The sequence below is a fragment of the Alosa alosa genome, chromosome 2 (genome assembly GCF_017589495.1).
Source record: "Alosa alosa isolate M-15738 ecotype Scorff River chromosome 2, AALO_Geno_1.1, whole genome shotgun sequence".
In the NCBI taxonomy this organism is placed as follows: domain Eukaryota; kingdom Metazoa; phylum Chordata; class Actinopteri; order Clupeiformes; family Clupeidae; genus Alosa; species Alosa alosa.
This window is the reverse complement of record NC_063190.1, coordinates 28,708,565-28,732,505: the sequence shown is the minus strand read 5'-3', so window position 1 is coordinate 28,732,505 and position 23,941 is coordinate 28,708,565. Positions and strand designations below refer to the sequence as shown.

At 45.3% G+C, this 23,941-nt stretch overlaps 2 protein-coding genes across 2 annotated transcripts in view; one reads left to right on the top strand and one right to left on the bottom strand.

Moving 5' to 3' along the window:
• The first annotated feature begins 547 nt into the window (after positions 1-547).
• Positions 548-2,575, top strand: tex55 (testis expressed 55). Its single transcript, XM_048237948.1, has 5 exons — positions 548-645; positions 864-953; positions 1,794-1,955; positions 2,197-2,259; positions 2,495-2,575. The coding sequence occupies exons 3-5, from the start codon at positions 1,803-1,805 to the stop codon at positions 2,558-2,560; spliced, it is 282 nt and encodes a 93-aa protein (XP_048093905.1). The 5' UTR covers positions 548-645; positions 864-953; positions 1,794-1,802; the 3' UTR covers positions 2,561-2,575.
• A 4,709-nt stretch (positions 2,576-7,284) lies between these two features.
• arhgap31 (Rho GTPase activating protein 31) overlaps positions 7,285-23,941 on the bottom strand; it is an 18,470-nt gene continuing 1,813 nt past the window's right edge. Inside the window, exons 3-15 of the mRNA XM_048237793.1 lie at positions 17,026-17,128; positions 16,430-16,574; positions 16,119-16,201; positions 15,445-15,552; positions 14,365-14,522; positions 13,674-13,884; positions 13,433-13,542; positions 13,249-13,305; positions 12,327-12,586; positions 10,597-11,995; positions 9,112-10,365; positions 8,745-8,929; positions 7,285-8,405 (exon numbers count right to left, since the gene is read on the bottom strand). Coding sequence (XP_048093750.1) covers positions 7,602-8,405; positions 8,745-8,929; positions 9,112-10,365; positions 10,597-11,995; positions 12,327-12,586; positions 13,249-13,305; positions 13,433-13,542; positions 13,674-13,884; positions 14,365-14,522; positions 15,445-15,552; positions 16,119-16,201; positions 16,430-16,574; positions 17,026-17,128 — 4,877 coding nt within the window. The 3' untranslated portion in view covers positions 7,285-7,601. The remainder of the gene's footprint in view (positions 8,406-8,744; positions 8,930-9,111; positions 10,366-10,596; positions 11,996-12,326; positions 12,587-13,248; positions 13,306-13,432; positions 13,543-13,673; positions 13,885-14,364; positions 14,523-15,444; positions 15,553-16,118; positions 16,202-16,429; positions 16,575-17,025; positions 17,129-23,941) is intronic.

The window sequence follows — 23,941 nt, the reverse complement described above, 5'->3', positions numbered from 1 at the left end:
TTTATGCAGCCCTTGCCACTTAATCTACTAAACCCTCTTCTACTGCACTTTTACCCCCCATTAATGCACAAATAGGCTGACACCAGACATAATTTCACTGCATTTCTTACTTCCAGTAACTATATGCATGTGACAATAAACTTCCTTGTATCCTTGTATCCTTGTGTTTTGCCTTTATTTTTTTGGCAAAAAACGTCGCTCTTAACAACCGCCAGTCTTTGAGAAGACGTCAAATATCCACTGGAATTTTCTTTCTTTCTATTACACCTGCCATGGAATCTGTGTTATGTGGGTAAGGTAAAACACGTTTAAATGGATATATTTATTTTTATTAGCTAGAAATGATGCCACATGTCTACATCCAATGCTATTTATGCCACTTCGAAAGTTTGTTTAGATCCTGTGATTCTACCGTCATGGAAACGCTACGTCACACTTCGGGACTCTATTCTCCTTTAACTAATTTTGCGGTGTCCATAAGATTCTAGAGCGCTACTCTTTGATAAACACTGCGTTTTCGAGAAGGACTACAATGTTCCTATGGTTACAACCAAAGATTCTAGAACAGAGCTCCGCTCTAGAATCTTTGGTTGAAGATCCTTGATTATTAACCATTAACCCCTCCGCTTCAACCAGAGATCCAAGGTAATTAAATAATCTTTGCTTCAACCCTCTCTCTTACAACTGTTCACAACAATTCGTGTCTATCTTGAGCCATCAGTATTGTATGGGTTATTTGTAAATTCCAATAGGCTCCTGTAACTTAGCCCGTCTGTTCTCCATGAATAGCACGGAAGTCGGTGATATGCGAGATGTGGTGACCATGGTAACGATCATTTGTTTTCCTCTCGCTCTCTGTCCAGCTGATCTAAATAAAACTCGGATTGGTGCGGAGACTCCAATCAGACGGACGGATTCCTTACTGAAGATTTGGAAGAGGCGACTATTTAATAGTAAGCCTACGCTACGTAACTTGACAGATTCAACCCTTTCTCTACTTCTGTCCCTTTTGGCCTGTTCACTAAAACAGCGGTAGACTGATTTGGTCTAAAACAATAACGTTAGCCTGAAGCAGTCAATATCATTTTGTAGTTATTTTTAAGTTGGCGGGCCTATTTGGTTGTTTAGATTTTGCTGAAAATGATTGTTATTCTGGAGGAATTACTTATATAAATGGGCCTATACATGTGCATGGTTAGGCCTAATGGGCCATCACTCATGTTTATACAGTCTATGGTAGCTAGGCTATATGGTTGTGATTGGGTTGCCATAGCCCTATTTACTGACTAAATCAGTCAGCCTGGCTAGAATTCAGGCAAAAAGAATTTTCTTTCTTTTTTTGCAACACAGTTTTAATAACTCATTGTAACTGAACTAAATGTAGTCAAGTCAAGTCACTCTTTTTTTAATATAGCACATTTTTGTTGTACAGAGTGCAACCCAAAACCAAAATGTGGGCCTACCTTTACAAAAAAATAACTGCAGGTATTGGACAAAATAAACATAGTTTTTCTAAATTACAATGCAGTACAATTTCTTGTTCAAAATACAGCATTCCTGTATGTGAACTGCAAAGAATTACTTAAAAACTGCCCTTTTGACACTCAAAAACCAGCAGTTTTGATACTTTGTACGAGAAGGCAGGTTTTACAAAACACACTTCTCTCTGCTTCCCAAAATATTGTGTTGTGTTCTGATGACAGGAATAGTCTCAGCACTTTGTACCTGCTGGAATAGTTCACATGCATAGACTGAGATTGCTCTAAGATTTTGTGATTGGTATTGTGTGTCAGCCCTTAGCCATGTCTAACGCTGAGAAGGTTCTCATCACCGAGCCAGACGCTATAGGCAAAGCTGATAATGCACCAACAGTCCTCATGAACGCCACCTATACAGACCCCTATGAAAAGGCTGTCAGATACATGGAGAAGCACAACATATTGCAGCTATTTCAGGTAAAAATCTTTTTAAAGGTTTCTTGAATTTCCCCTTGAGGATCAATAAAGTATCTATCTATCTATCTATCTATCTATCTATCTATCTATCTATCTATCTAAACAAACAAACAAACAGATGCACAGACATACACACACACACACACACACACACACACACACACACACACACACAGACATACTGGTATGTATCAGTAACGAACTGGTTGATGTTTGATGGGATGTGTCTCCATGGTGACAGGAGATAGCTGAGAACCTGGTGTTTGACCGACCTACAGATCCACTGCAGTCAATGCTGGAACAGGTACTCAGATGCTTTAGAACATCTCACTGAAGCCCATGATTCCACACTACTGTCTATCTGTCTGCCTGCCTGCCTGTCTGTCTGCCTGTCTGTTTGTCTGTCTGTCTGATGAGTGAAGGTAAATGCTCTAGATGCCTCAGATGCTCATGGTTACTCAATGATGTGTCAGCCTGTTTGACTGACAGAGTGATAGACAGATAGGCTGAGAGCTCGAACTCTGAACTCTGTTTTATAGGTGCAAAGGAAGATCAAGGATCGCGAGGAGGCGGAATCGGAAGGAAAAGGTGGTTTTGAAAAATGAAAATAATTGAAAACATTAAGCCCCCCATTTATTTTTGCACTTCTCAACTGTAGGGGGACCCTGAGAGCAAATCTCCTTTAGTGTTGCTTTAGTGTGTTGTCTGTTAATATTATAATATCACACTTGTAATGACACAGACATATCTAGACCTAATATAACGAAAGGGCCATTGAAAGAGAGAGAGAGAGGGGGGTGTGTGTGTGGGGGAGAAGTACAGTATACAAATGGACATTGCTAATATCCGTAGAGTTCTTAGAGTTCTTTATTATTTATTAAACAGATTTATTAACACAAACAGTAGCCACTTATAGATAAGTGACAACAGTTAGAACTTGATAAACACATTTAAAAGGTTACAATGACTGTTCTGTTTTAATCGTTATGGCTTTCCAGTTAAGAATAATCATCTTTGTTTTGCTCCAAACACGTATGACTCTCCTCAGCAATACCATGTAGCTGCTGAGAATTAAAATACAACTTTAATGATAACAAATAAAACTCAAATACACATGTCTGTAAAATCTGCTTAATGAGACGTTTGTCCAGTTTTATCAATGAGGTAAGGACACAGAATATGTATCCATAAATTTAATATGTGAAGACTATAAATCAAATCATGTAGATTATAATTCCAGGCCAGCCAAAAGAAAAGTTTATAAACCAAATATAACTTTGTACACAGCTGTACATGTGAAATACTAGAAGTACTGCCTGACATAGGCGCAACTGAAGCAGTGACAAAATAAGATCAAAGAATAAGCTTTCAGTTGTCTGATAATGAGACGTTGGCAAGAGTGTCAGTCTTCTGGACCCTGCAGACCGTAGCACTGTTTGTGAGAAGCCCGAGATTTTTCCGTCCCTGCGAGGGCCCTCCTCCCCAACCCCGGCCCTCCAATCAGGCTTCTTATCAGGGAGGATAAAACGGCACCTCCAGCTCGGACACATTCCTATTCTGTCTCTACACGTGAAACCATCTCAGTGCCCAAACGCCAAACCACCCTGAATCACTTATTCAACACACAAAACATCCATAGACCCACACAGTTGTTTAGTGTTTAGTTGTGTGTGTGTGTGTGTGTGTGTGTGTGTTAGAACGGGAACAGCTATCCTATAGTTTAAGGCTGTCATTGAGTTATGTGTTATTGGCTTTCAGTGTGTACAACATACAGCTGGTGGGGGGGGTGGGGGTTAGCATGGGAAGCAACACAGACTGACCTTAGAATGTGCTGACTTTACTAGTGTATCAAACTGCCCTTAAGCCTGCAAATGTGTGCAAATTGGCTAAATTAATTAGACAATTACATAATGCCTCACTTTAGAGTTCTGTCCAGTAATACTTCAGTGTTTCAGAACCACTAGCAGCATATTATACCCATGAATTTGTGCATGAAGCTGTGCACAGAGAGTCTCACCTCCAGCACCATACAGACGGAGTTTGGGCCCATTTGAGAATCCCAGGAGGGTCACTCTATATCTCTCCACTGGACAGATCCAGCCAGTCTCTACAGAACACACAGCTGTGCAGAAAGGGACACTCACAACATCAGCACTCACCCTGCCCTGCACGTTTCTCTTCCCTGATCTGTCCCCCCATGTAAGCACTCTTACTATACACAGATCCAAGTCCAGGCACCAGACTCCATTTGTAATCCATTCTGTGTCCCCCCCCAAAAAACTCAACCTAAATGACAGCCAAGCTTCAGCCCTGTTTACCTTGCAGTGAAGTGTTCTTGAGTTACCTCACCACTGCCCTCTGCTGGTGGTTTTACCACACTGCATGAAGGGTGGTGCCCTCTCTGTAGTTTACCCACACATGAAAGCTCTCTCCCAGCACTCACTCTCTCACTCACCAATCTCCTCTGATAGGCATCCAAACCAGTCTCAGCAGCAGACTGTGTGACCTGATTAACCCTCAGAGAGGAGGGGCATCATTCAGTAGCCTTGAGCAGAGGCTCACTAGAACTCCATCACGACAGCTGTAGGGGCGAGAGGCATTCTGGGAGTCATGCCGCTATCCATTTGGCTCGGACTGCTCGAGTTGTATGCGCGAACGTAACGTAATTACCTGACTTGTAGCACTTCAGCGTTCCAGTTTGTCTTTGTTTATATTATATACTTTTATTACTTTTATTACTCTGCTGTTAGTGCATGTTGTGTGTGATGTCTGTATGCTACTGAGACCTTGAATTTCCCCTTTGGGGGATCAATAAAGTATCTATCTATCTATCTATCTAGAATATGGACGCCACCAGGGCAACAGCTGCCTCGGTAGTGCTGGGCGCTTGCCTAGAACACGAGAGCAAGCTTATGGCTCATCTAAACAAGCTACGGGATGATTTGCATTCATATTCAAGCTTCATCACACTTGCAATTTTAATTTCAACAAGTGCTGTCACGTTTTTCTTGAGCCATGAGGGGCAGTCGGCTACCAGTAGCAGTAGTAGGCTTGTTATTGTTATTGTTAGCTATATTAGCCTCTTTAGCAAACCAGCTCGAAAAAAAAAAAAACGTTACATTGTATTGCACGCACGCAAGACTGGGCAATGCATTTAAATGGTGACCGGATTAAAGCACTATTGTAATCGAGTGTGTAAGAGCATTTAAAATCAACATTAATTTGACTAACGTAGTACAAATACAAAGAACATACATCTCAACTTCAGCAATTATGGGCGCAGCCATCTTTGTTTTAAACTCGCACATTCAACTCGGTGCACACTCAGGAGCCCCGAGGTGGACAGTCGGAATTCCGACCAAAAGGGGGTGAGATTTACAAAAGTGTGAGATTTACACTTTCCAACTCGGGCAGGGGATTTCCGATACAAATGGATAGACCCATCAGTACTGTAGGGGTGAGAGGCATTCTGGGAGTTGGAGTCAGTGCTGTAAGGGCGAGAGGCATTCTGGGAGTTGGAGTCAATGCTGTAGGGGCGAGAGGCATTCTGGGAGTTGGGAGTCAGTGCCGTAGGGGTGAGAGGCATTCTGGAAGTTGGACTCAGTCCTGAGGGTGGCTTATCGTAGACGGTTAGACAGAGAAACAAATAGCTTACTGTGTAAGAGAGTATACTACAGCCTAGGGTTTCTTGAATTTCCCCTTGGGGATCAATACAGTATCTATCTATCTATCTATCAATCAATCAATCATACAGCACAACGCATCTCTCTGATTCTTCTAATGTCCTACTGGGTAGGGGAGCAAACTACAGCCAAGGGTTCCATACAGCACAATGTATTAGTCTGTTATTTAGCAGGGTTGTGTAGTTTGTATGTAGTGTGTTTGGGGTTGTGATGTAGCATTTAGCAGGTTATTTGATAATCTGTGTGTAGTGAGTTTGGGGTAATTTATTATACGGCTCTTCAGAATGCTGCAGAAAGTTCCACTAACATGAACGGACCCTACCAATGTATGGAGGTCCGATATTTCTGTATAATGACCGCTGAGAAAAATGAATGACTGTTGTCAATGGCAACGGGTTTTGTGCTTCTGATTTACCTCTTTCATATTATTCTGCTCACTTATCGCTATGGAGATTTGGTTCTCAGTGGAAGCCCCGAAACGGTAACAAAATTATTTTAAAAGACATTGTGTGAAGTTTCTTTTCTCATTCTGCAAAGTAGCCGCATAATAAGTGGGACAACATATTGTCTGCCGGTCATTATGGGAAAAATAATTCCCTTCAGGACAAAGCATGGCCACTCCACATCAGGGTCCGTTCCCCAGTTCCCCATGTTGGAACTTATTTTTCAATAATGACTGGCAGACAAAACATGATCCCTTACGTCTTTATCAGGGTTATATGTCAGTGTGTATGCAGTGAGGCTGGTGTAGTAGTGAATGTATTGGGTCGTCCCTCTGGAACACATCATCTTCCTCTTTCTCTGTTTACACACTTCCTAGTCTCTCTCTCTCTCTCTCTCTCTCCGTATCAATTTCTGTCTTCCCCAACTTCACCTAGTCAAGGTCCAGTCCTGCCCTCCAGTTCAGCTTCATCTGTGTGTCTCTGGGGGGTGGGACTCTGATTCCTCAGTAAAGTGCCTCTGTCCCCATAACCAGCATACATACTGTAGAGACATACATACATACATACATACATACATACATATACATACAAACAGCATACAAATGGCATATTCCAGTACAAGTAAAACTTGCATTGAGATGAACTCTCCGTGAGAGGGTGAGTGGCGCTGGCGTTGTTCTTGAACGATCACCTGACATCTGGCTTACGTGCTTACGTTAGAGTATCATGAGAACAAATGCCCGGTTCTTGATGATAGACTCAGAACATAGAACTGTCTGAGAATTCCCAACACCGAGGTCACAGAGGAACAGAACATGCTGAGAACTCAAAGACTTCATGGAGCTTTAAGTTGCTAATGGTTTAGAATGTCAAATAGATTTGTCTTTCAGACTGTTTCCATAGTTCTGGGGTTTTCACTTCTCACACCAGGGGAGATGGATTGGGTATGTTATTGCTATGAAGAGTCCTCTTGCTGTGATTGTTGACAGTAGCACATCAGTAGCAGGACAGGAGCTCATCTCTGAGACAGCACCAGCTTCGGCATGTCTGGACTGATGTTTGATGAGATGGTGCGCATTTTGAGGCTGCTGGTCTGGTGCAATGATTGGATAGTGTGCATCCTTTGCACTTCTGGCCTGGTTGTAGATCTACAGTCGCTCCACTCCTCAACCCCCCCTACCCCCACCCCCTCTCCCCCGGGTAACTAGGGCTCCCAAAGCACTTAATGAGTTTGTTGAGTTTGTTGATGGGTATGTGTTCTTCATCTCGCCATTGAAAACTCCCCTGATTCATATATAACGCAAACCTGTCTGCATTGACATCACTCAATCTAATCTGTATATAACCTGTCTGGATTGCCTTCACTCAATTTAATCTGTATATAAAATATCTGCATTGCCTTCACTCGATTTAATCTGTATATAAAATGTCTGCATTGACATCACTCAATCTAATCTGCGTATAACTTCTCTGCATTAACATTCATTCAGTCATTCATACATAGTCTGTCTGCATTGCCTTCACTCGATCTGCCGGCTGCTACGGTTGTCCAGCACCATCGAGCGCCGCTGGGGCTGGTAGAAGCAGCTGCCGGGCGATGTCTCCAGGCGCTGCCCGCTCTTAGGCAGGGTCATTTTGCTGCACCCGGTAGAACCACCTCTCAACACCACCCCGCCATCAGCAGTTACCGTCTTGCAGTTATCCACGTGCTCTTTAGAGGGGACATCTGAGGCTTGACCGCTCGTTTTGTCCCGGCGGGATCTGGTCTCCTCCTGGCGATGCGAGGGCCTGTCCCAGAAGCTGGCTGCCCTGCCCAGCCCGGCTGCGGCCCGGGCGTGGGGCCGATCCGGCCGAGTGGCGACAGAGTGATGGGGCGCGGAGGAAGGGGGCGCTATGGGGGCGTTGGGGGGATCCATGATGGGGAAGGGAGGGCTGAACAGCACCAGGCTCTGGGGTCGGGGCCGGTTGCGGAAAGAGGGCCGCTGGCGGAGCAGCGAGGAGGCCGGGAGAGGGAGGTGCATCTGGTCAGGGTAGTTGGGCTCGACGTTGGGGGAGTGCTTCCTCCGGAGCACCAGCGGGTCTGCTGGGGGGGAGGGGGAGCATGGCACGGACGGTGTCGCCGTTGGCGACTGTGTTACCCGGGGAACAGGCTCACGGTTCTCACGCTCCTCCTTGGCACGGGAGGATGGGGAAGGAAGAGGGGCTGGGGTTGCCGTGGCAGTGCTTCCATGTGGCTTTTCCTCCATCGTTTTGAAATCTTTCCGATTCTCAGGACCCTTCTTCTGATCTTCTGGAAGCTTCTTCAGATCTGAGGTGGCCGAGCCCTGTGCACAGAGATGTGATGACCTCAATAACTGTATCTATAATGGTAAATGGACTGTATTTATATGACTGAAGGGTTGTGAAGTAAAATGTACTGTAGTCCACAAACATTCATGGAATGGAAATTAACTCAACCTTTATTTCATTTATCTGAATAAGACCAATGCTGTTTGAGGTACTATTTGTCCCTAGAAAGAGCAGCAGAGAATGGTGCTTTGAGGTATTTTGGAGTGAAGCTAACTTGGTTTAATCTACACAACAGTTACTTTTTAAAGCCAAAGACGTTTTAAATATTTATGTCTCTTCTGCCTATTTGGTCATTTAAGATGGAGGATAGTTACGGGCATGGAGCTGTACTGGACTTTGGGTGGGACCACAGGGACGGCTTTTGCCTGGCTCGTCCGGATGGTGAGTGGCGCTCGCACAGAGGCCACTCCCACTGGAGGCGGGGCCGAGTTTCGTCTGGCTGGGGCCCGGGGGTTGCCTAGGAACAGCTCCAGCTCCTCTGAAAAGTCGGCACTGCCACCTTCAGAAACACAAAACAAGTCAGATTCTGCTATATGACATTAGTAATTTTACATTGATTACTATATAATAAATATATGTACGTATATTCTATTTTCCACTGCAGTTAGAGCTGAATAAGCCAAATGCAATCAGAGTTGCTGAGCAAGATTTTTTTTTTGTGACACAATAGCATTGCATTACCTTTGTTGGCTCGCCAACAAGCACCACCAGGATCTCGCCGTTCCATCAGGTTACATCGACTTTTCATGGTGGAAAGATCCAGAACATTCTGATGAGGAGTCGGCTGGTTGGAAATGTCTCTAATGACCCTCTGCTGAGATGAAATGTTGTCATGGAGGTCAAAGACGAAGTCAAAGTCACGGTCCAGGTCAAGAGAGCAAGGACGGTGGCGGCTGGCGGGAGTGAGTATGGAGCTGGAGGTTCTGGTTCCAGCCCTTTGCTCTGGGAAGCTGGGCCGCAATGGAGCGGAGGGTGACAGAGTGGAGTCGTGGGATGCTTGGCGCTGGAACCTCCTGGCAATGGGGGCAGCTGAGGCTGGAACTTTGGGCGCCAACTGCAGTGGGGGATTCTGGGGGTTTTCAGGTCTCCCCTCTGATCGGAGAGATTGGATGATGGGTGAGGAATTTCTGCGGGAGCCAATTGCCTCGTTTTTATGGGAGACTCCAGTCGTCTTGGATAAAGGTTCTGGTATCTTCTCCTGAGTGAGCTTCTCTATTTCAGGACCTAACTGAGAGACAGTGGCCTGGGAAACACTCTTTTTGTTCTGATTGGCCACATCACCAAACAGCTCCTCAATGGTTGGCGTATGTAGCGGACTGGTCACCCACTCAGTGTGCATCGGATCATCCAAGGGCTCCACCTGGTCAAGCCCTTTCTCCTTCTCTCGTCCTTTCTTCCTCTTTTCCTTACCTCCACGCCGGACGCCCTGCTTCTTCTCCTCTTCCTCCTCCTGAAGCGTCTCGCCCAATGGCGTCTTTCCAGGAACCTGAGTGTTCAAATCACCGAGAGCCTTGTCAGCTGGTAGGGTTGTCTGTTGAGTTGCCATGTCATTCCTACCAGCACTCAAGTCTTTGGCTTTATCCACTGTTTCACAGGAAGTCTCCAGTGATATCACAGACCCCAACAAAGCCGGCTCCTTTTGATCATCCTTTGATCCTGACTGGTTGGTTGTGGAGGTCAGTATGTCCTCATGGTCACTGAGAATGTCGGTCTCCCTAAGAGCACTCAGATGTGATAGAGCAGGCCCAAACTCTGGCAGCAGAGGGGCTTGGTGTGTTGTCTGGCCCGCTGGTATCTGCTCTATGGAAGTTGAGGGGGCATTTGTCTTGAGAGGTTCAGAGCTCAGGTTGGAAGGTTGAACAGGGGCCAAGTTTTCTTCTGGAATGTTCTCCATAATCCGCAGTTCATCTTCAGGCCATACTGTCATTACAGAGCCTGGATGAACAGACGAAATAACAAGAAAGTCAGACATGCAACCAGTTTTCTATTCTCTCATTATCATCATTTCAGTAGGGGCTATGTTTACATGAGCATGCACTATATCTGTGGGTTTACTAATCTAAAGAATCCAGTCAATGCTAGAGGCAGAACACTTTATTCACCTGCAGTCCTTCCTCATCTAATCACATTTTGAATATAACACAAAGGTTGAAGAGTATTACTTGCCTTCCAGTGTCTGACCTTGGACTCCTCCCTTGTTTTTTGTTGCCATCTGGGTTTTGTTACCAGGGAGATTCTGTAGATTGCCATCGTCATGGAGATCTACCAGCTGTACATTCTCAGCAGCTCCTGACTCTGGTGCAAGGCCAGATGAATCACCATCTGTGGTAGATTCTGGTGTGAGTTCTTTTCCAGTACTGATGTCAGATTCTGGTGCGCATTCATTTCCTTTACTGATGTCAGATTCTGGTGCTCTGTTTTTTCCACTACTGATGTCATCTGGTTTTGGTGCACAGTCTTTTCCTGTGCTGATGTCAGATTCTGGTGCACATGGTTTTCCCGTACTGATGTCAGATTCTGGTGTGCGTTGTTTTCCAGTACTGATGTCATCTGGTTGAGATAGCTGAGCCTGTGGGGAGTGTTTAGGGCTGGGTTGAGTTAATGGTGTCTGTGTGGGCACTGCCCCTGATGTAGAGCTTCCTAGGGTAGGGTGATCTGTGCCAGGGTTGGACATAATATCAGCTTTCTGGGCTGGGGTTGGTAACAATGCTACTCCAGGTCTGACTGAATCTGGTGAAGATGGACCGGGTGAAGATAGACCAGGTTTAGATGGACCAGTTGTAGATGGACTATGGACTTTGGTGACTTTAGGACTGAGGTTCTCATTGGAGGCCCCATCACCTGGACCGCAAGCACAGGGTTCTGGAATGAAACTTTCACCCTGAATCTTAGGGTTGTGGTTCTGAAGGGGGATGGTCTCCATGTTGGATAAAATGTCCTCCAGTCCTGGGAGAAGACATTCCGCTGGGTGGAGGCCAGCTGCCCTGCCATCACGGTCTGCTCCTCTATCTGGACGGCACGTGCTCTCTTCCTGTGTGACACTAACGGGACAGGAGGCTGCCGATACACTGTCCACTACAGCACCACTGGCAGGCATCCTGCTGGCGTTTTGCTGCCGTTTCAGGCTTTCGCCACCTTCCTTGGTTGGGTTGGATTGTGAGCCTGAACTGATATCAGGTGTATTCTGTCCCCCTGAGTAACCAGGTTCAGAGGAGCTAGACCCTTTGGCAGGTTTAAGACTTGGGTTTGGGTTCAGACTGGGTGGGTTTGGGCTAAGACTAGTTGCACCGGCGCCACCTGGCCTGCAGGGGGTGCTGTTGGCACTGATCACAGCAGACACCCGCAGCGGTACTGAGACAGCAAATGGCTCTGAGATGTTTAAAGCTTTCCGCTGGTGCCGTGGCGACAAGGAGGGGGACTCTAGCGGGAAGAAGGATAGATGAGGGGCGGAGCCAACCACAGCTGCTCCCCCAGAGTTGTGATGGGAGGAGCTTGAGAAGAGCATGCGTCGGTTCTTGGGAGAGGTCGGCCGGAAGGAGCCAGAAGCTTCATCCCCTTTGAAGACCTAAAAAGAAAACATTCAACAGCGTTTAGACTGCGTGAGCTATTATAAACAGGACCTTCACCTCTGGAAAGAGGTTGCGGTTTTGATTCCTTCAGGGTTCACAGGCAACATTCTTAAGACCTCCCTCTAAACCTCAAAATGAAAACCCCTCATAAAGACATCCTTGTACAGCAAAGTTCAGCTATATAAGACTCCTTTTCAGGCTCTACAGGCAAGGGTGCATGCACACACACACACACACACAATCATACGCACACTCATGCACACACACACACACACACACACACACACACACACACATACACACACACATACCTTGACACACACATACCTTGAGCTGCTCTGGCAGGGCCTTCTGTGAAGCAGTCGCTGCTGGTCCCGCCGCTGAGGCAGTCGCACTGCTTGTCAGTGATCCTCCAGTTGATGACACACTTTTCTTCGGGCTTTTGGGGCCCCACACTTTAAGGTCCTCGTCTGACAGGCTGAAGTCTGCCTCTGAGCCCAGGGTCCGGGACTTGATTGGCAGGCCATTGCAAGCTCCTCCTCCTGAACCACCTACCCCACTATTGCCAGATGAGGGCATGTTGTCATCTGTTGTCAGGGAAACAACCAGTTTAAAACTGATGTCACCAACATTTATGGCATACCTATGGCAGACTCTATAAACAAATTATTACACTATCAAAAAGTTATTATTATGCTAAGAAAGCAAACTATGAAATGATAGCCTTGATGCAAAAGCACCAATTAACACCTAAAGAACAGGAGTAAAAGACAGAGAAATAAGAATGAATAAAGGAGAGGAAAACTATACTATATGGAGAAAGGGACGAGAGAGAGAGAGAGAGGGAGGAGGGGGAGAGAGAGGGGGAGAAAGGCAAGAGAGAGAGAAAGTTGGAGAAAGGGAAGACAGAGAGAGGTAAGAGGGAGAACGATAGGTAAGAGGATGAGAGAGCTGGAAAAAGGGAGGAGAGAGGGGGGGGGAGTAGAAGGAAATAGAGATAGAGCTGGAGAAAGGGAAGAGGGAAAAGAAAAGAGGGAAGAGAGAAAGAGCTGGAGAGAGGGAAGAGGGAGAGAGAGAGTGAGGAAAAAGAGAGAGAGAGATAGGATGAGAGGGACAAGAGAGAGAGAGCTGGAGAGAGGGAAGAGGGAGAGAGAGAGTGAGGAAAAAGAGAGAGAGAGATAGGATGAGAGGGACAAGAGAGAGAGAGCTGGAGAGAGGGAAGAGGGAGAGAGATCTGGAGAAAGCCTACCTGGGGAAAGGGAGCAGATGGAGTCCATACTCTTGGATGGACGGATTGCAGCTTTCTCTGGGGAGAACAGAAGAAAAAGGAGGATGACAAGATCCATCTGTGCAGTGTGTGTGTGTGTGTGACAGTCAGTTTTGCTCTGTGTATGAGTGTGTTTGTACCGCTCTGTGTATGAGTGTGTTTGTACCGTTGTCTTGGGCTCTCACGAGCACACTCCCATTGCGACTTAGCTTTGCTGAACGACCAAGACCGAAGATCGACTTCCAACGTTTTGATGATTTGCTGGAAAGCTTTCGCCTGAGAGAAATAGTGAGAGAGAGCAAGAGCGAGTGAAAGTGAGTGTGTATGTAAATACCTGTGGCAATAAGGTGTTCAGGTGTCCAGACGTGATGTACATTATGGTGGGAGCTATGGACTGCTCTACATACTTGCTATCAGATAGGTCGATGACGGTGTGGTAGAGTGTAGCCACCGTTCTCGTGTCCGGGAGGCTGTTCTCCCGTTGCCGGGCGGGATGGTTGGCACCTAGTGACCGCGCCTGTGCTTCCTCCAGGGACATGAGCTTCAGGGAGCCGCAGGAAGTAGTGGAGGAGGGAACAGGAAGTGTAGCGTACTTCTCCGCCACTGTCGGCACCGAAGCTGGGTGGAGAACAGAGGATGGGAGGCAAACTGAGACTTTAACTTTCCGCTTAACTTCAACATTCCGTCTAGACTTTAATGTTCCGTCTAGACTTTAACGTTCCGGTCCATTTCTCCCTCTGTATACACAATCCATCCTAATCCTCCCTTAAGCCTCCTCATAATTTCATTCAAAAAACATCATCCATGGAGGCGTGTAGCACCACTAGTTTCAGCGCCCGCCCATACAGCGCCCACATACCACATTTGGGTCCAAGTGCCCACGGGGACCCAGGTGCGAGTCCGACTGGGTCATTTCACAATCCTACCCCATCTCCCTCTCCCACTTGCTTCCTGTAACTCTCTCCACTATCCTATCATCAGAATAAAGGCAACCCCCACACACACACAAAAGCATCATCCACCATTGCAGTGAGCTATCAGGTTCTCTGTGTGCTATCACTATCAGTAGTACTCAGTAGTGAGTCTGCTGGGCTCTACCTTCTCTGGGCGGTCCCAGGTCCCGGTCCGGGCAGCCGGTGCCGCCGAAGATCTGGTCCGTGTGCTTGAGGATAAACTCCACCACGCTCTGCTGCACACGCACCTCCATGAAGGCAGAGTCACCTGTACAGGACGTGGCCTCCTCCATGTCCTTAGACCTGCAGAGCGAGAGAGAGAGAGAGTGAGAGAGAGAGGGATGGAGAGAGGGAGGGAGTGATGGAGAGGGAGGGATAGAGGTAGAGAGAGATGGGGGGGGTTGAGAGAGATAACAAAGAGAAGACAGATGGGGAAGAATAGAGAGCATGAGTATACCGTATCCTGTAGGACACATTACCGGAAACGCTATCGACATCAGAGACAGGGGAGCATACCTGTCAACATTTAGCTTTCCAAAAACGGGAAAAAAATCTTCGGGGGTCAGTGTTTGTACCAGATCAGTGTTTGCATATTTAACATGTTTCATACACGTGTTTCAACACTGCATTTCGGTCGTTGCTTTTTCCTTACCGAAAACCTACGCATGCCAGTTATGTATCCACTAGCTACCTGCCTACAGCCTACTTCCAAAACTCCAAAGCTGCTTGCTGTCAGATTTGGTTCCGAGGACACAAGTTGCCTATTGTGTATCAACAACACTCAATAACAGTTTATGTGATGTGTTAATCAATTCAATTCCCAACAATTTGACAACAGCTAGTTCTGGAGTAGGCTATTCAACTAGCCCGCTTGCTTGCAAGACTCTTCCTTATTTAGGTTTTGGGTTGCCAGGTCTTAGCCTATGACAAAACGGTTGAAATTGAAAGTAAGTGATCGTGTATGTGTAGGGTGTAGTTCATACACAATCTGGCAACCTGGGAGATGTCAGACTAACGGGTCAGACAGACGGGAGTTTTTCGGGAGAAATAACAAAACGGGAGGGTGCCGGGAGATGACCTTGAAATACGGGAGAAACCCGGGATAAACGGGAGTGTTGACAGGTATGCAGAGGAGAGGCATCTGCCAGAGACAGAGGAAAGGTGTCCATCAGGGATGCAGGTGTCTATCAGAGACAGAGACACTGATGTCCATTAGTGGTCTCACCTGAGCAGGTTGGGGGCCCACACCAGGGCCAGGTTGCGGGCGTGCATGTTGGTCTGATGGCTGAGGGTCGCCAGGTGGGACAGGTGCCTGCTGAGGTACTCCAGAGTCCTGTGGCGATGAGGAGGGGAGCGAGAAAGATTAGTGTTGTTACAAATACCAAGATTATTCCCTTTTAAAGTTCATAAATCTTAGTTCCAATTTCAGTCGGAGGGCAATCCAGCCATGCCAGTATATTCATCGTGCCGAGAGCCAAACCATAGCCACAGTGGGAATATCAATATTTCATATGTCTCATTGCATTATTGAGTGAGTATGTGAATGAATTAGTGAGCAAGTCAGTGAGTATGTGATTAAGGGAGTGTGCGACTTTGTGAGGGAATGAGTAAGCGAGTGAGTGAGCAAGTGAGTGAATGAGTAAGTGTGTGTGTGAGTGTGTAACTTAGTGAGTGAGTGAATGAGTAAGTGTGTGTGTGTGAGTGTGTAACTTAGTGAGTGAGTGAATGAGTAAGTGTGTGTGTGTGAGTAGGTGTGTGTGTGTGAGTGAGTGAATGAGTAGGTGTGTGTGTGAGTAGGTGTGTGTGTGAGTGAGTGAATGAGTAGGTGTGTGTGAGTGTGTAACTTGTGAGTGAATGAGTAAGTGAGTGTGTGACTTAGTGAGTGAGTGAATGAGATACCGTAGATGGGCTTCAGGAAGCTCCTTCACCACACTCTGGATGTGGCGAAGCTGTTCGTTCTCACCCTTCACCAGCATGGCATCCTGGGAAACCAGAGAGCAAGAAAATGTTCCGTCTAAACCATCAACAGGCCAAGCCAAATAACTATGATTAAAAAGAACAGTCTACATAATGTTTAATGTGTGTATGTGTGTGTGTATGTGTGTATGTGTGTGTGTGTATGTGTGTGTGTATGTGTGTATGTGTGTGTGTATGTGTGTGTGTATGTGTGTGTGAATGTGTGTATGTGTGTGTTTACTCTTCATACTCACAGTGAATTTCTTGTAGAGCTGGTACGTGAGCAGCGGGTTGGGCAGTTCTCTGAAGTAGAGCTTACAGAGGGACCCGACACAGTGGATGTCCTGCAGGTAGATCTCTTTGGTCAGGTCAGGACACGAGTCCGTCACAAACTCCTGCCTGGAAAGACACAAGGACACTCACACACACGCACATGCACACACACACACACACGCACGCACGCACACGTAGACGTACATGCACATGGCCACACGCACACAGACACACACACACACACACACAAACACACACACACACACACACAAACACACACACACATGCATGTTTATACATTTTCTAGGGGGAGTTAATGATCAGACAAGAGAGAAATGGATGAACGGATAAGTGGGTAGATGGATGAGTGGGGAGATGGCTGTATGAATGGATGAGTGGGAAGATGGATGTATGAATGGATGAGTGTAGATGGGTGAATAGATGAGTGGGGAGATGAATGTATTAATGGATGAGTATAGATGGGTGAATAGATGAGTGGGGAGATGGATGTATTAATGGATGAGTGGGGAGATGGATGGATGAGTGTAGATGGATGAATAGATGGATAGATTTGTACCGTAGTCTCTGGATGTTGGATGTGACTCCAGAGAGTCTGTAGATTCCATCTACAATTCCATGTTCCTCAATGAACTCAGCACATGTCCTTAGAACCTGTGGAACTATAGAAAGAGAACCTGTTAGAGGACAAGGAACCAGCCTTCAGACAGGTCAGTATTTAATCCACACCATGATAGATTTATATCACAGAAAGACCTCCGATTGATTAATTAATTAATTAATTAATTAATTGATTGATTGATTGATTGATTGATTGATTGATTGATCGATCAATTGATTGTTTGATTGAAGTTGTTTTCATCCATCTCTGAGAATCATCAGAGAAAATGGAAAAAAGGTTCAGAAACCCATTGTACAGATATGATTTACTGTATATCATATACTGTATATCTTAAGAAGTGCATCACCGACACCCTGTTACAGACTGACCGACAGACCCTCAACTGACAGTCCTCTTACACAAACATACACGCACACACACACATACACAAACATACTCACATACTTACACACATACACACATACATAAACATACACACACATTTTAACACATGCACACACACACACACACACGCACAGATGGACATGTCCTGTCCAGGTGGCTATTCTGAGTTGGGGTCTACATCCTGTCCATATTGTGTGTGTGTTTCTGAGAGAAAGAGGGTGTATGTATGTGAGAGTGTAAGTGTGTGCATCTGAGAGAAAGAGTGTGTATGTGTGTGAGTGTGTGTCTCTCTGTGAGGGTGACCACTGGATTATTCAGACAGAGAATGTGAATACTGTGATAGTAAATATTGCTTTGTTTACTAACCAGCCAAACAAATCAATCCTTTCTCTCACTGTTTCTCTGTGTCTCTGACTGTGAACACAGGAAGTCAGACACTCAGCCCCGCCCCTTTAGAACTTTAGAACAGGAAGTGTGAAACTGGAGGAAATGCTTTGTTTGTGAGAGAGGAAGGAGGTGACACACACACACACACACACACACACACACACATACAGAATTACATTTACACACACACACACACGCGCACATACACATGCTCAGAATTACATTCACATACACCTATATATTTAACCCAACATACAGAGAAAGAGGGTGATGTTGTTATACATTTCAATCACACGCACATCCATACACACACACAAACTAAAAATACAGGAACAACACACACACACACACACACACACACACACACACACACACACTAATATTGCTGAATATATCAATGTACACACACTTCATACACAATAGAGAAAGTTCACTTACACACACACACACACACACACATACACAATATAATTAGTGGCAGAACGCCCTGTTGAAGTCCTTGAAGTATAGCTGTGTGCAGCTGTGTGTGTGTTCCTGTGTGTGCATGTGTGTGCCTGTATGTGTGTGCCTGTATGTGTGTGTGCGTGCCGTGAACAACAATCTGGCTTCCTGCTATTCAAACACTCAAAGCCTTCTGGGAAACCACCGCCCTTGAGTGTGTCTCAAAATGGCTCTCCTTGTTTACCTCCAAAATCATCAGTCCATCCATACGGCTGTACATAAAACCATCAGTCCATCCATACGGCTGTACATATAACCATTTATCCATCCATCCAGCCGTACATATAACCATCTATACATCCATACAGCAGTAGATATAACCATCTATACATCCATACGGCCGTACATATAAAACCATCTATACATCCATACAGCAGTACATCTATGTCTAAAACCATTTAGTAATCCATACTAACGACTATCTACCACTGAAACAATTATCCACACAGGCAGGTAGCTCTCAAAAGCAATTCCACTGAAACAAATTGAAAGTGAAATGACATGCACAGGTATGCAGTGTGAGCTGAGAAGGCCTTGGTCAAAGATATCTCTAATAGATTACGCCTGGACATCTTGGTCAGCGATATCTCTAATAGATTACGCCTGGACACCTTGGTCAGCGATATCTCTAATAGATTACGCCTGGACATCTTGGTCAGCGATATCTCTAATAGATTACGTCTGGACATCTTGGTCAGCGATATCTCTAATAGATTACGCCTGGACATCTTGGTCAGCGATATCTCTAATAGATTACGCCTGGACATCTTGGTCAGCGATATCTCTAATAGATTACGCCTGGATACCTGGATGGGTATAAAGAAATGCGATGGGATAGAATCCAATCCCGTCCCCTTGCTGTCTGTGTCCATGCTTTGGCACAATCCCGTCCCCTTGCTGTCTGTGTCCATGCTTTGGCACAATCCCGTCCCCTTGCTGTCTGTGTCCATGCTTTGGCACAGGCTCACAATAAGGTGAGGATTTACCATGAGGTGAGGATGGACATGATATGTGTTACATGTTTGATTCAAAAGGTAGGTGGGGCCCAGGCCCCAGTGGTCCTGTGGTCCTAATACACAATTAGCTAACAAGTAGCATGTTGCTAACAACACATCAATTTCTTCTCTTCGCAGTGTTAGCTTTAGCGTGTTATACAAAAGCATCCCTACCCTAATAGCTAATGTATGTTTCTTGAAATGAAATTAAATGATCACTCCAGGGGATTCTAATGATTCTTTTTTTTATTATCGTGTTACATGTTCCAAATGTAAAGCACTTTGAGCTGCATTCTTTGTATGAAAGGTGCTATACAAATAAAGCTTATTATTATTATTATTATTATTATTATTATATTATTATTATAATGTGCCACTGAAAGATGGCTTGTAATCTGAGACTTTACCGTCACATAGAGTCTGGCTATGGCAGTGGAGTCCAATCAGAGGATATGTGTGTTTACAGTGACAACAAACAAATAAAACACTCTCAACACTCAGCATATCTCCCATCACACACACACACAGACAGACTGTGGCAGTCCCCGCACACACACATTTATAGCACATCAATAGCTGATTGCACACACACACACACACACACATTTATAGCACATCAATAGCTGTTGCAGCACAACCTCACACACACACACACACAAACACACACACACACACACACACACACATTTATAGCACATCAATAGCTGTTGCAGCACAACCTCACACACACACACACACACACACACACACACACACATTTATAGCACATCAATAGCTGTTGCAGCACAACCTCACACACACACACACACACACATTTATAGCACATCAATAGCTGTTGCAGCACAACCTCACACACACATTTATAGCACATCAATAGCTGTTGCAGCACAACCTCACACACACACACACACACAAACATTTATAGCACATCAATAGCTGTTGCAGCACAACCTCACACACACACACACACACACATACACACACACACACACACACACACATTTATAGCACATCAAGAGTAGCTGCTGCAGCACAACCTCACACACACACACACACACACACACACACACACACACACACATACACACAAACACAAGCAAACCCTTACACAGCTGCTGCAGCACCACCCTACACACACACACACACACACACACAGTGTAATTGTTTTTCCTAATAACTTTGTATAGATATTTTTTTTTACACTGAATGACCTTTGTGTATGAAGTTGCTATATAAATAAACCAGCATTGCCTAAACAAGCCAGGTGTTTGGTCTCTGTGCATGAAGTGCGCTACACAGATAAACAAACCAGGTGTTTGGACTGCAAAGCCCAGTGACGCATAAAGGATGGGGTCCACACCAGGCACGATACAAAGAGTTGAAAACATCGGGGCTCTTACTCAAAAATATATACCGTTGTCTTAAGGACATGGACAATTTTTGCACACTTTTAGACAGAGAGTTGTTCTCAAACTGTGCCGTTATCCACACTGGTGTGGTTGGGTAAGAGTCAGGCGCGCATTGGGGTTATTATAATTATTTACATATGGCTGTCATTTTTTGTAAAAGTCTGCCTTGGAAATTCTTGCTTTCACATAAGCATGGAATTACTGAGCTCAACTAGTTGGCTAAATGAAGCACACTTCTTCACCAACCTGTGAACCTAGACAAGGCAGGTCTCTCAGTGGCTGAATGTCTGAACCTGCCAGGTTGCAACAACCACCTGCGGTTCCTCTCGTACTGAGCAGGATTACCATTGCAACAACACATCATCAGCAGGGTAAAACTAACCTGTCTCACAATGGTCTAAACCTAGCACACGTTCCCTATTCGTCAGTGGCTCTCTGCTGATACAGCAACGGAAGAGTCCTCCACTGCTAGCCCTAATCCTTTCTTTTTCAAAGTGTCTTTCGTGAAATAGCAAGCTACCACCAGAGGTCAACGATCATAAAAGACCCGTGTGTTCTCTGTCGTAGATCTGTTTTTCTTTCTGAGTTATCTGCTTTCCTTTGCGACCTCATCAATATTATTATTAACATTCTAGAGGGAGAGAGAGAGTCACAAAGCGATACGTTTTTTTTAGTCTACTGTAAAAAATTATATCCTGGGCTACACTTATAACATTCAGGGCTGAAGCCCATGATGGCTTGGCGACGCCCATGGTCCACACCCTCCATGTGTTAGACCTGCATCCACCATGACAGCATACAGGGAGGTGCAGTGGCGGATGGGAGGATGGTCCTGATGGAGCAGGACTACAAACACACGTGCCGCAACCCGTTACACAAGACCAGGTCCCTGTCAGAGAGGAAAAGCTTCCTTGTAAACAGGCAGCATTTAGTCGACTCTTCTGGCCACTTCCGAAGGAGAGGAAGCGCTTGGCTCAGGAGCACCTTACCCAGGTCAAAGGTCACGAGCACAGCCCTGACAGCAGGACTGAAACAGGCTCAGAGTGAAACTGGCCAATAAGATGATAAGACTAAAGTTACTAGTGGTAGAGGTGTGCTGAGATTAAACCTCACTGCCTGTGCTAGCACCTGACGCTAGCCTCCAGGGTGCTAGCCTCCAGGGCCCTCTGGGGTGCTAGGCTCAGCCTCCAGGACACTAGTCTTAGCCTCTGGGTACTAGCCTCCAGTGCACAAGACTAAGCCTCCAGGACGCTAGTCACAGCCTCTGGGGAACTAGGGTCAGCCTCCTTTGTACATTTTCATCCAGGACGCAATGTAGGATTCACAACTCATGGAATACCTACAGCAGGCTGAGCGATGATGTCTAACAGGGCAGCCGTGGTCTACTGGTTAGCGCTTCGGACTTGTAACCGGATGGTTGCCGGTTCGAACCCCGATCAGTAGGCACGGCTGAAGTGCCCTTGAGCAAGGCACCTAACCCCTCACTGCTCCCCGAGCGCCGCTGTTGTTGCAGGCAGCTCGCTACGCCGGGATTAGTTAATGCTTCACTTCTCAATAGTGCTACAGAGGCGATATCCAGCTAGATATCTATCTATAGGCGATATCTAGCTAATGAAACACATAGAGCGGGCTATGGAATGATATCCAACAGAACCATATATTTATTTGTTTAGCTGACCAATCAGTGACCAACAGTGGTGAACGTTACTGGAAAGAGAGGAGAACGGCTGCATGTCAGAACCAGCACTGCCAACTCGTGCCACATATGCTTTCAACAGTGAAAACCAGATTTAGTTATGTTTTTTAATTAGTCATGGACATGAATAAAGGGAGCATTTTCGTACAAACTCAGATTTCTTTACTGCAAAATAGTAGCCTAGCCTAGGCTCAATGCAAAGTTATGTGTGGTTAACGTTACCATTTTTTTTTTTCAAATATGAAAATTGTGTCACGTAAGGGCCCTGTTCATGTTGCACAAATCTTTTAATGACATTTTGAGTCTGTTACAGTTTTTCTCAGTTGCTTTGGTGCTTTTCTCACATCACTATTAACATTTGCACAGCAGTTAGTGCAATTCTCAAAACAATTAGTGCAAACTGCAAAACCTAGTGGATGACCTGCAAAAGCACGTCACTTGCTCAAAATGGATAGTCCATTCCTCAAAAGCAGGTATTCATGTCAATGAAACTGTCAGTGTCATCAAAATGAGAAGTCTTGACACCATCGTTTATGAACAAGATAGTCAAATGGCTTTGTCATGTTTTCATTATGACAGTTCTCTCAGTGTTTTCCAATGCAAAAAAAGGTCAGAACTCGGTGACACTACCTTAACATGCTCAAGACAGCACTATACAGTACTTGTACAGCCATTTGAAAACTACAGTAAAGTTACAAATTGCTGTAGTTAGGTGAGTAAGTAAGAACAAGACACTGAATACGTACATTTTTACTGTATGCTCTTTTCAATTCTACAGCATTGTGACAGAATTTGATAACTAGTTCAACAATTTTGTATGTAATGACTCAAGCAATGAAATGAAGACTATTAGTTTTATTGGGAACGACTATTCAGCATTCATAAGTATAGTTCATTTTGACTGACATGACATAAGCAAATGATAATGTTAAAAAACTGCAGAGAATTGAATGAAAGCAACTGATACATGTCCAAAAGTATTTGCAATTTGTTCAGAGGAAGGAGAAATTGCTACTATGATTTGCACAAATGACTAAATGTCGTGGAGGTTGAACTAATAGTTATGAGAATTTTCATTCTGATCTGAAAAAAGCACCAAAGCGACTGAGAAAAACTGTAAGAGGCAAAATGAGGCACATTTAGGCCTTAGCATTGTAGCTGACTGGGAGTAGCCTACTGGCTATTAGCTGCATCTACTCCAGTTCGGTACAACCGATTTTGGTTGTTTTTTTTCCTATCGACAGTACTCGGTGACGTCTAGCGATCAAGATCCATGTAAAAATCGTAGGTATTTCTCCTTTAATCAATACGTATCAATTCACAATCAACCAACTGGTAAAGTCACCTGTCAGTCAACCCACTGTGTGTTACAAACACAGGCAGACAGACAGACAGAGAGAGAGACAGACAGAGAGAGGGAGAGAGAAAGACAAGCGCACAGACAGATTGACAGACACACAGATACACAGACAGGGAGACAC

Coding starts and splice junctions, on each gene's coding strand:
- tex55 (XM_048237948.1), top strand. CDS start 1,803: ATGTCTAACGCTGAGAAGGTTCTCATCACCGAGCCAGACGCTATAGGC. Junction 1,956..2,196: donor ACATATTGCAGCTATTTCAG/GTAAAAATCTTT, acceptor CCATGGTGACAG/GAGATAGCTGAGAACCTGGT. Junction 2,260..2,494: donor TGCAGTCAATGCTGGAACAG/GTACTCAGATGC, acceptor TCTGTTTTATAG/GTGCAAAGGAAGATCAAGGA.